Source organism: Monoraphidium neglectum, assembly GCF_000611645.1.
Source record: "Monoraphidium neglectum strain SAG 48.87 unplaced genomic scaffold scaffold00172, whole genome shotgun sequence".
In the NCBI taxonomy this organism is placed as follows: domain Eukaryota; kingdom Viridiplantae; phylum Chlorophyta; class Chlorophyceae; order Sphaeropleales; family Selenastraceae; genus Monoraphidium; species Monoraphidium neglectum.
Window position 1 is genome coordinate 26,032 of NW_014013456.1, and position 11,197 is coordinate 37,228.

Here is an 11,197-nt window from a genome sequence, read left to right on the forward strand (position 1 = left end):
AGTTTCCTGGGTGCAAGGGGGTCCAAAAACCCGCCTGCCATGTCGCCCACGTAGCATTGGCATGCTCTGATCAACCATCCCCCCGCCCCCAATCCATACTTGCTCAGTGGGACCAAAGACAACCACCGCCTGATGCCCACCAGTGTGGCCCTGTCCCAGCCTGACGGCGGGCCCAACGTGCGTCGCGACCACAGACCCGCCGTGCCATGCTGTATTCCAGCGCCTCGTAGCCCCCATCGCGCGGCGACCAATCTCATGCTTCTGTCCGTTACACGTGCACACCCCTTGGCTTGACACGCGGAAAACCCCTCCGCCTGACGAAACCTCCTGCCAGCAGGGTGTCCCTGCGCCGGGTGCGGCTGAGATGCGCGCGACTGACGGCAAGATGCTGGACCTGCTGCTGAGGCAGCCCCTGCAGGAGGGGGCCGTGACAGAGCTCGCGCAAGAGGTGCGCTCCCAGGCCAGCTGCCAGTGGGTTATGGGCGTTATTCAAAACAGCGCTCTGGGACGGCCCGGCACAGCGTGCGCGCGTGCGCAGCCCGCCGTGGTGGTGCCAGGGACCTGTGGCCACCTAAAGTTCGCGCGTGGATGACTTGTCTGAAGGACTCTCCTTCGCCTATTCTCTACTCCGATCCCTGCGCATGCTGATTTCTATCACTTCCCAAACCCCAGGACGGCGAGCCCATGTGGGCGGCGCTGCTGTCTGTGGCGGCCTCTGGGCCCTTTGACGCGCTGCTCGACACCGGGGCGCTGCTCGCCTCTGCGGGCGTCTCCATGCAGTGAGCGGACGGCAGTTGCGCCCTGCGGGCCCGGCTATCGCCACCGCAGCTCAGATATGCGCGCATCCCCCCGTGCTTTGATCAGTGCTTGGCCTGACTTCGCTTGTTGCTGCTGCTCAGCTTGCCACTGCTGCTCTGCTGGACAGGACCTCTCTGTCCCCTGTCCTGCGCTGTCCGATGTACTGCACGCTGTGATCTCTGCCGCACTCGCGTCCCTCAAACAGGGAGATCGTCAAGCACGTGTTCAAGCTCCTGCAGGACAATGGCCTCGTGGGGGCCCGCTTCCGAGGCGTCACATACTTCGATGATCGCCACCGCTGCTGGCTGGTGGCCGACGTCGCAGGGCGGAGGCTCGCGCGGCATGAGTCGCCGCTGCCAGAGGCGGAGACATTTGTGATTTACGATGATGCCAGGTGCCGTGGCGCCGACCTGAAGGTATGTGCACGTGTATTTGTGTGTGCATGTGGGTGCGCATGTGCGTGTGAGTGTGTCTGTGTGTCCCTGTGTGCGCACGCGTATGTGCGTCAGTGCCTGCGTGCGCACGTGCATGCCTGTAGACAGAGCTTGCGCATATGAGTCAGTCTGTATGTGTTTGAGAGAATGCTGTGCGCCATGATGAACAGCGTACTGTTGTTTGTTGTGGCTCAGCCTGAACGACCTCCTGCCCTCGCCCGCCTGTGCGCCGCAGCTGCGGCCTGACGCGGTGGGCCTTGTCACGCTGGGGCCCGGGCTGTGCAAGGACAAGCTGATGCAGGGTGAGCCAAACTGGGAGGATTGGCAGTGGGTGTGCTCAAGGAGACAGTACTATCAATCAGAGGCCCCTGCAGGTGGCGGAGGGGCAGTAGATAGGTGGGATTGTCCGTGTATGTTTTTGGAAACCTGCAGCTGATTCATATGCAGACTCCAGGTCAAGCGAACAATCGGCAGCAAGCCTGCCCGCGACCAACGCTGAGGCTGGCGCCGGTCGCATCGGGCCCAACCCGCTCAGCCCTGCTCCCAAACAACGCCCGCAGGCGCCGGCCGCCTGCGCCGGCTGATGCACGGCACGCAGTCTGTGCGCTACGCAGCGCCCCCAGACGTCGCCGCCAAGATCCGCGCCACCTGCGGCCTGGACCCTCCCGCGGCGTTGGGCGCCGTGCATGTGATGGAGTGGGTTATGCTGAACACCGTGCAGGCCAACCAGGCCGGCGTTCTGGAGTGGGCGGAGCAGGTGACGCTGAGCTGTTTTGATGATGCGCCGCAAAAGGCAGAGTTCTCGCACACCCAGGCACCGCGGCGCGCGCGGCGGCAATGTCGCTGTCGAGTGCCGGGGTGCCTGTACGCAAAACGTCTGTGCAGGATTGATCTGCGTATCCATCTCTGCCGCATGCCGCCTGCGCTTCTACATACAGGCCTGGCGCATAGTATTTCCTCTCGTCCCCCACCCAAACCTGATCGCCCCCCCCCCTCCAAAATCCCAAAATCAATCCTGCACCAGGGCTCCCACTACGCTCTCACGCTGGGCGCCCCCGAAAGGGCCCTGCAGCCAGAGCTGCTGGAGCTCCAAGACTTTTACAGCGACGGCCGCCGCCGCCAGCCCGCGCCCTCCATCGTGCAGCGACGGACGCGGCACGCCGCCGCCGAGCGCGAGCGCGGCCGCCGCGTGCAGGACGGCGACGGGACGCCTGCGGCGGCGGACACGGACGCGGCGGCGCGGGCTGTGCTGTCGGAGGTGGAGAGGCGCGGCGCCCTCATGGGGGAGGGGATGGAGGTGCTGTCGTCGCTGCGGGGCCTGGCCGACGGCGGTGCGGAGGAGGAGGTCGAGAGAGGTAGGTCCAGCCCGTCAGCGGAACGGCCTTGCTTGTTGTCATTGCGCGCCCACTACCTTCGTGCACGCAACACCTCATGCTTACACCTTGCTGCCTGCCCGGGCGGCTCATGCCTCATCTTGCCATGCACATTCGCCCTGGCACGGCTCAGCTGGCCCACCCCACCAACTGACTCACTTTGCTGGCGGCACTTTCGAGCTCATTTCCACCTCATGGATTGCGGACGCCCTGCTTTCCCTATGCCGCATCAGAGCTGGCTGTCGAGGAGGAGGAAGAAGAGGAGGAGGAGCGCGAGGAGCCCTCGCACCGCGCCCTGCCAGAGTCCGACTGGAACTACTCTGCTGCGCCCGCCGCCCGCGCCGCCTCAGACCTGCGCGCCGCGGCGGGCCTGGAGCGGCTGCCCGACGCGATCGCGGGGACGCTGGCCCTGGCCCCGCGTGAGCTGGCCGGCCTGCCGTGGTCGGGGCGCGTGTGGTGCACGCGCAACTTCCTCAGGGCCGCTGACCTGGCGCCGGGCGGCGCGGCGAACGGGTACCTGCGGCCGCCAGAGTCCGCGCTCGCCCTCCAGAGGTGCGCTGCTCCCTGGTTCGCGTCTGGGCGTGGCAGGCGTGCTTTGGCTATTGAGTACGTCGTTGCCCACCTGCCATGCATGCCCTGCATGCATTCTCCAGTTTAAAGCCCCCTCAAAACGACACATATGGGCGCTGTTCTGATGCAAGTTCGACCCCGTTGTCACCTGCCCCTCTGGCGTGGGCCCCCACCCTGCAGTGGCGACCTGGTGCTGTTGTCGGAGCGCGAGGCCGACGCCATCCTGCGGGAGATGCGGCGCGCCGCCCGCCCCCCCGCCTCGCTCCTGTCCGTGCCGTTCGTGCAGCGCGCCTTCGAGCGCGGAGAGGCGGCGCCGCTGCTGGCGTGCGGCGCGGCCGCTGCCGGCGCGGCCGCGGGCGCCGTGGCCGGGGGCGTCGGCGCGGCGGAGCTTGCGTCGGCGCGGCTGTTTGCGGGGGCCACTTTCTATGGGGGCAGGGAGGGGGTTGTCTTCGGGGCGCTGTGCCGGCTGGTGGCTGGTGGGCAGACGGCTCTGGTGGAGGACATGATTGCTGCGCGCGCACGGTCAGAGCGCTTCTCACGGTCTGATGCTGAGGCGGCGTGCGACTGCGGCGCGCTGCCCTGATGGTTGGTGGCAGCTTTGCGCATGGACCGGACAGCGGCGTCGCGCCATGCTTGAGGACTGGTTTTGGCTGGGTTTCCAGGTGTCATCATGCAGAGCTGCAACTGGCTGCAGGCTTGCGTGGTCTCCCTGGTGGATGGCCGCCAGATTGCACAACACCCTTGCACAATCCTTAATGTACAATACAGCAGCTACCTGCTTGTAAGTTGATCATTGCACCCGCAGGCAGTCGCCTGCACTGGCAGGCCAGACATGCATGCAGCCCACAGTTGATGTGTCATCTACCGGTGCCAAGGCGTGGCGTAGCCGGGGCTGCGGCTTCTTGCAAGCGTTTGTAGTGGCTTTGGCCGCTATTACTGAAGTGCATGACACTGCTTGTGGCCGCAATAGCCTTGTGAGCCTCGTACTGCATCTGTCTGATCACCCTCTTCTGGCCCTGGAGTTGCTTGTAACGCTTGACATTAGAGTCTGCGTGCGCGTCAGCAAGCAGCGGCCGCAGCCATAGCAACACACGGTTTTCAAAAGCAAGTCACTCAGGGGTCCAGGTGTGAAGATGGACAAGGAACTTCAACTGCAGGGGGTAACCCTGCCAGTAGCACACGTGTCTTGCTGCATTGATGTGGCAACATTTCGTTGCACAGGCGCGTGCCTTTGGCAACGGCAAACAGATACGAACAACCAAGTGTGTGCCAAGGTGACCAAATCGATGGCTGGTTGAGCGATTCCATGCTTACTGGACTCCTCTGCCCATCCCACACCCCCGCTATTCAACGCCCTTTACTGTCAATTTTACTGAGGCTCCTGCCAACTAGAGGTTGGCCGTGCTGATAGGGCTGCCCGCCTTCTAATCAAACTCGTAAGAGCTCTTGATCCAAGCTGTGCAGGGTGCCCAATAGTGTGACAGGCGCGTCGCGGACTCCGTTCGTATGCGCGCTGGTGGAAGCACGCCCCATCAGCCCACTGCCACCTCTGGCACGCGCGCCCGCCCACAGCATACATGATATACATGCATTCAGGCTCACGGCACGGATGGCAATTCGAGTAGCGCACATATCTGCCCGGTGGTTCCAGGTACCTATTGCATATGTGTGCAGCCCGCCGCGATGCATAGCCCAGCCCGCCCTGCCAGCAGGCTGCACACAGCGCATTGCAGGTATGAGATCAGCAGGATGTTTCTGTAGGTAATAATCAGCGCGCCTGGCCAGGCGCCCAATAAACACGGCCTGCGGCACATACTCACAAGCTTGTGTGGCGGTGACGGTCAGAAGACCGAAAAAGCGATCAAAAGCCTCAAAACTGTGCCTGCGCCACAGGTGGAACCACAAGGGGCCCCACCCAAAAGCTGTCCATTGTACCTTCATCCATTGGCAACCAGTGTGGTGCAGTGGTGTATGTGAATAGAAGACATATATCACGTGCAGCTGAGTGAGTGCATGCACACATGTCAACGAACGCACCTCACTTCACCACAAAACCTTTGTGGAAGTGCGCGCGCGCGTGTCACGCCAGTGCGTGTGTGGTATGTGTGAGCGCACGTGCACAGACTTGGCTCCACGTGAAGTGGGCCAACACAGACACAGAAATTTGTGAGCGCAAGAATATGACATACTCGCAAGAATGTGTACTTACAGGATGCATGTGGAAACAGGTGTGGGCACGCAAATGCGGCTTTAGTTGCAGACAGATGGCGGCATACAAATTCGACTCATGTGTTGATAGATTCTTCACCAAGTCTTCTGGTTTCAAAATTGTGTTCAAAGTGTCAGCCCTGCAAAGCCTGCGCTTGCACAAATGTGCCGCTACACAGGCAGCTCCCCTTTAGCCGATGTGCGCTGGCCCTCCTGGCGCACCTCGGGGCCAGACGAGCCTGCCGCCCCTGCTGCCGCCGCCGCGCCACCCGCGCCACGCTCCCCAGCGCGGGTCATAGGAGGCGAGCCCTCGCAACTCCCCTGCTCGGCCGCAGCGCCCGCCTCGTCGGCGACAGCCGCCTCCGCGCGGCGGCCTTGGAGGTACTGCAGCACCATGAACCCGCTCATGGCGGCGATGACGACGCCGAAGCCCGCCCACGTCAGGGGGGACCCGGGGATCTCCCTGAGCAGAATGATGGACCCCACCAGCGACGACACGAGGCGGCAGCTGATGAAGAGCGCGACGACCGCGGCGCCCAGCACGCGGCTGCAGGACTGGGTCCAAATTGTGTTGAGCGCGTTGATGAAGAACCCGGCGAAAAATAGGACCGCCCAGTCCGCGGGCCGCAGCGCCGCGACCCAGGCCCAGTCGGCGCCCTCCAGGGCCGCCCCGAGGGGACCAAACACGACGACGGCGACGGTCACGTTGGCCCACATGACCTGGCGGCCAGTGGTGAGCTTCTGGGTCGCCTGCAGCAGTAGTAGGTAGGCGGCCAGCAGGAACATGGACACGGTCGCCAGCGCGAGCCCCACGGCCGTGTGTCGCGCGGAGCCGGCGGCGGCGGCCTGGTTGGAGGAGAGCCAGTTGCCGACGATGACCATGACGGACCCGGCCACTGCGAAGAAGAGCGCAATCGGCAGGGCACGGGGCGCGTTCTGGCGGAAGAGCAGCTTGTTGGCGATGGCGGTGACCAGGGGGGTGAGCATGAAGACCAACCTGGGGCAGTTGGGGGTGGCGGGGAATGGGGTGCGTCAGGTTGGTTGGGTGCTGGTTTGGAGCGCGCGGCAGGGGTTGAAAGCTACTGTGCAAGCATAGGCTGGCGCCGGGGATAGGCGTATGGGGCCGCAGAGCATGCGGAAGCGCAGAGCATGGGCATGCAGGCGAGCAGAGGCGGTGAAAGCGCGCGGCAGGGGGCTCACTGGACGAGGTATGCGCGGGTGAGGCGCGAGGCGTAGATCAGCGTCAGAGCCTGCGTCGCCACGACGGCGCCGATGCCGGCCGCGGCCGCGAGGGACGTCAGCCGTGCGCGCCGTGCGGCGCGAAGGTCGCGCTGCCGCTGCTGCTCCTGCTGGTCTGCGGCAGCGAGCGGCAGCACCAGGCCGTCGGCGTCGGCCACCTTGGCCGCGGGGTCGCCGCCGCCGCTGCTAGGGGAAGGGTTGGGCTGCTCGGCTGCGGCGCGGCGCGCGGCGCGCGAGCGCCAGAGCGCCGCGATCGCGTCTGGCAGCGCCACGAAGAGGAGCAGGCCGGGCAAGGCCACTGCATTGACCATGAACGTCAGCTGGATAGTCGGGATCGGCCGGGAGGCAGTCGTTTGCAGGTAGCGCGAGCAGACGCCGAACAGGCCCCAGTTGAGCTGCACGAAGATGGCGAGGGCGACGTAGGCAAGCCATGTGACCATGGACACCTGCCGCAGCTGTGCCGCCGCAGCCAGCGCGGCGCGCTTGCTCGCTCCGCCGCGGCCGCTGGTGCCGACAGTCTGTGCTGCAGTCGACATGGCGAAGGCGTCTCCTGGCCGGGTGACCTTGAGCAGGTTTGACAACTACTTTCTTGTTGAGACTAATCGCAGGGTGAAAGTTGAGTTGTACTTGAGGTTGGCCGCGGTTGTGCGCGGGCCAAGTTCAATGCTGCCGTCGGACTTCTATCGAGTGGACTATTAGCGTTGTTCGCGGGTGGATTAGGTGAGAATGAATGCTTACAGAGACTCGTAGCGTCTCATGCTGCACTTCGATTGCAAATTTGTCGCCTGCGCGGCAGCGGCGGTCACTCGGCTGCTGGCCACCCGCCTGGCCACCCGGCAGGCCAGCCGCCCGGCCAAGAGTGGTGGCAGGGGACCCTAGCAGCTGCACAGCAGGTGCAAAAACATTTGCCAGCAAACATATTATCATGGGGCACTTTCTCCCGATCCACGTTGCTCAAGCCCAGGTTGCATCTGAATTCGCACCACGCCCAGCCATTCTTACAAATCCATCCAAGCCGAAAGCCAGCAGTCCTTCACATTTGATAGCAACGCACGAAGCCCCAAGGAGCAGGCGCAACTCAGCTCTGCATCTTTTCCTGACCCTTTATAACTCGTTTGCATCGGGCCCGTGGTCAGCCAGCTTTCATCGCTGCCCAGCCGTTGGCGCGGCCTATCTATACAAACCTCCTTCAAACCTCTATTTGCGGGTCGCCGTCGAGCTTTTCATGGCCGCCGCACTGAAGGGTCTGAACATAGTGGTCTGCGGCAGCGGCAACGGAGGTGAGAGGGCGCGCGTTTGGGGTCGCGCACGCTGAGGACGTTTTACCTCCTTTCGACCCACGAATGTGTTGGGCCATGCACGTACTTATATCACCACGTGCACGCTGCAGCTTGCCTACTTGTTGCACGTGCATCCCTTGACAGCCCACCCCTCGCCCATCCCCAATCTCCCCCGTCCCGCCAAACCCGACAGCCCAAGCTGCTGCCGGCCTGCTCGCGTCCCAAGGCCACGCAGTCAACGTCCTCCTCGGCGCCCGATATGCCGCCCGCGCCGCCGACCTCGCTGCGGCGCTCGCCGCCGCCGGCGGTGACATCACCGTCTCCTCCCCCGCCGGCGAGGCCCGCGGCCGCGTCGCCGGCGTCACCAGCCACGCGGCGTCGGTGACGCCAGGCGCCGACGTCGTGGTCGTGTCGCTGCCCGGCCCGGCCATCCCCGGTATGCTCGCTGAGCTGGCGCCGCATCTGGGGCCCCACCAGCTAGTCCTGCTGCTAATGGGCACCGGCCCCGCCAACTACATGTCGCTCGCGGACGCCGTCGCCGCCGCTCAAGGCCCCGGCGCCCCCCTCCCGGTCTACGCCGCCGCCAAGACCCTCCCCTGGGCCTGCCGCCTCGTCGGCCCCGGCCGCGTGCGCGTCGGCGGCGCCAAGACGGCGCTAACGTTTGCGGCAGCGCCGGGCGCGCCTGCCCTGCTGAAGGCGATGCTGCCGCCGCTGCTCGGGAGCCTGTTCCCTGGGACCGCTTTCGAGCTGGAGGACTCCCCGCTTGAGGGCGTGCTGGGCATCCCCTATGGCCTCATGCTGAACCCCATTGTGGTGAGCTTACAACATGGAAACAGGAAACGAGGAGGCTCACGCTGCTGAACTGATGGCTTTTTCCTGCCACCTCGCCCAGCTTCCGGTTCGGGTGGGGCGGCTTGCTGTGTGCTTGCAAGCAGCCGGCATTCCGTTGCTTCAGCCTGCGAGCAGCCCTGCGACCGCAGCATACCAGATGCTCTTGCTCCTCTCCTGACCACCGTCCCGCGCTTCAACACCCCTTGCTCCCAACCACCACAGCACCCCGGCGTCATGTACGGCACCTGGGCCGACTGGGACGGCACTCCCCTGCCCGAGGCGCCATTGTTCTACCACGCCGCCACCCCCACCGCCGCCGATGCCATCGACGGCTTGGCCGCCGACGCGCGCGCCGTGGTTGGCGCGCTGTGCGAAGCTCTCGGCGTGAACTTCCCGGCTGGCATCACGGACCCCAGGAGCACCCTGGCCGGCATGTACCGCGGCCAGGTCGACGATGACTCGACCACGCTGAGCCTGCTGAGGACCAACGCCGCCTACGCCGGCGTGCGTCACCCGATGGCCGCGTCACCCGCTGCACCCGGTGACACCGCCGTCACCGGCGGCGGCCTGGTGCCCGACTTCTCGTCGCGGCTGCTGACGGAGGACCTGCCGTGCGGCCTGGTGCCGCTGCGGGGCGTGGCTGAGATCCTGGGTGTGGCCACGCCCTGGGTGGACCGGGTCATCACGTGGGCGCAGGGCGTGATGGGCAGGGAGTACCTCGTGGGCGGCAAGCTGGCCGGCCACGACGTCGCCTCGAGCGACGCGCCGCAGCGGTTCGGCGCGCGTACGGTAGAGGAGCTCGCGCTCACAGCTGCGCGGCCGGCGGGCGGGCTTGCGACGGCGGCCGAGGCGGCGCCAGCGCCTGCTGAGCTGGCGTCGGAGTTCTGGGAGGAGCCCATTTCGCAGACGCTGTCTGTCCGCGCCCCGTCCGTCGGCGCGGAGGGCTTCGGGACCGCGTTTGCCCTGGACATGCCCTCCGCCGAGAGGGCGCCGCACCTCCTCCCTGGCAGGCTGCTGAACAAGGCGTGCTCGGTGATCGTGGCGTCGGCGAAGCCCCCGCTGGGCGCACCCGTGCGTCGCCTCAACCGCTCGGTGACGCTGCCCACCCTGGCCGCCGCGATGTGACACGTGACACACATCCTGTGCGCGGCCCCCGCTGCCCTTTGCTTGCATTTGTATATGCACGTTGCATGCACGCAACCATTTTGGTTTCAACTTTGTCTTGAGCTTGCCGGTTCTGAACACCTGCACATTCTAAAAAATCAACGAGCTGGCTGTTTATCATGAACACATCATCTCAGCGTATGCCTTAAGTTTCAAGCTTGGTCTGCCACAATTCACCTCATCTCCCTGCAATGCACAACAAAAATTTTGTATCGATCAATTCACAACCCATCATCTGTAAGTACCTTATTACTGCATGACGAAGTGCACAGTCGTGTAACCGACAAGACTGATTTGTGGCAAGGGCTGCTGGGGAATACAGGAGAAGGGAAGATCAAGGAGATAGTGTAGACCTGGAATGGATGAAAAGTCCCAACAAAAAATGTGTGAATGCGGGTCGGAAGAGGGCCTAAGCTCATGCCCATTCACTGCATGCAGTCAAAGCGGCCTGGTCCAACGGCGCAGGCAGGAGGTGAGCTGCGTGAATGGATGGCAATGGACCGCGCCAAGCGAATAGATGATTGGCGGAGTGCGTTGGATGTTTGTGGGTCGTGAAGGCAATTGCTGCTCCCACAGATGGGCAGAGATAAGTCAATGGGCCTCAAGGAAACGGCCGCTTCAACGCCTGCGTACAAACGCTGATACTGGCTTTGTTGGTTGGCACATGTGCGGCTCAACGGAGCTCGGCCGTCGCGGCCAGATCCATGGAAAACCAGCTGTCGGCCTGTGCTTATGCTCCCTAAAAGGACATCAATAGAGCCCCCAAAGGCAGGCCGTGCTGCCCGCGTCGCACGTGACACGGCCAGTGCGGCACCTGAGGGGGTACGCCAGGCCCACGCCGCGACCGCGCTACCAGGCGAGCGGTGCGCCCAGCCGTATTGAGCGCGGCTGGCGGCCACGCGCCGCTTCGCGCCAGCTGCCCAGACGCGACCACCGCTACCTGTTGCCGCCGCCGCCGCCTGCCCCGCCGTGCGGCGCCCTGCCCCACCACGGCGCAGTAACGTCCACAACAGCGTCCGCCTCTGTCGACGCACTCCCGCCGCCCTCCGAACGTCCCCCGCCGCGCCGCCCCGCGTCCCCGCCGGAGCCGGCGCCCGCGCCGGCCTCGGTCATCGACGCGGCGAGCGCCTTCCGCAGCTGCTCCTCCTCGAGCGAGGCCGCCAGCGCCGCGCGCACCCGCGCCTCCTCCGCGTCCCGCCTGGCCAGCATGTCGAGGAGGGACGCGTCCACGTCAGCGTACCGCCCGCCCCGCGCGGGCTGCGGGCCGGCGCCGGCAGCCGCGGCGGCGGGCGCCCATGCC

The 11,197-nt window shown here is 65.0% G+C and overlaps 4 protein-coding genes across 4 annotated transcripts; 2 read left to right on the forward strand and 2 right to left on the reverse strand.

The window, feature by feature from the left end:
• Positions 1–364: 364 nt before the first annotated feature.
• On the forward strand, positions 365–3,758 carry MNEG_1661 (hypothetical protein; the record flags this gene model as incomplete). Its single annotated transcript, XM_014049862.1, has 8 exons — positions 365–448; positions 673–779; positions 1,004–1,214; positions 1,468–1,534; positions 1,793–1,989; positions 2,257–2,587; positions 2,956–3,157; positions 3,356–3,758. The coding sequence occupies 8 exons, from the start codon at positions 365–367 to the stop codon at positions 3,756–3,758; spliced, it is 1,602 nt and encodes a 533-aa protein (XP_013905316.1).
• A 1,796-nt stretch (positions 3,759–5,554) lies between these two features.
• Positions 5,555–7,158, reverse strand: MNEG_1662 (hypothetical protein; the record flags this gene model as incomplete). Its single annotated transcript, XM_014049863.1, has 2 exons — positions 5,555–6,380; positions 6,584–7,158. 2 exons carry the CDS (start codon positions 7,156–7,158, stop codon positions 5,555–5,557), a joined length of 1,401 nt encoding a protein of 466 aa, XP_013905317.1.
• Positions 7,159–7,847: 689 nt separating this feature from the next.
• MNEG_1663 (hypothetical protein) lies at positions 7,848–9,858 on the forward strand (the record flags this gene model as incomplete). Its single annotated transcript, XM_014049864.1, has 3 exons — positions 7,848–7,902; positions 8,096–8,715; positions 8,956–9,858. The coding sequence occupies 3 exons, from the start codon at positions 7,848–7,850 to the stop codon at positions 9,856–9,858; spliced, it is 1,578 nt and encodes a 525-aa protein (XP_013905318.1).
• A 975-nt stretch (positions 9,859–10,833) lies between these two features.
• On the reverse strand, positions 10,834–11,154 carry MNEG_1664 (hypothetical protein; the record flags this gene model as incomplete). Its single annotated transcript, XM_014049865.1, has 1 exon — positions 10,834–11,154. A coding segment is annotated over one exon (321 nt), but the record flags the coding sequence as incomplete, so codon positions are not given.
• Positions 11,155–11,197: the final 43 nt, after the last annotated feature.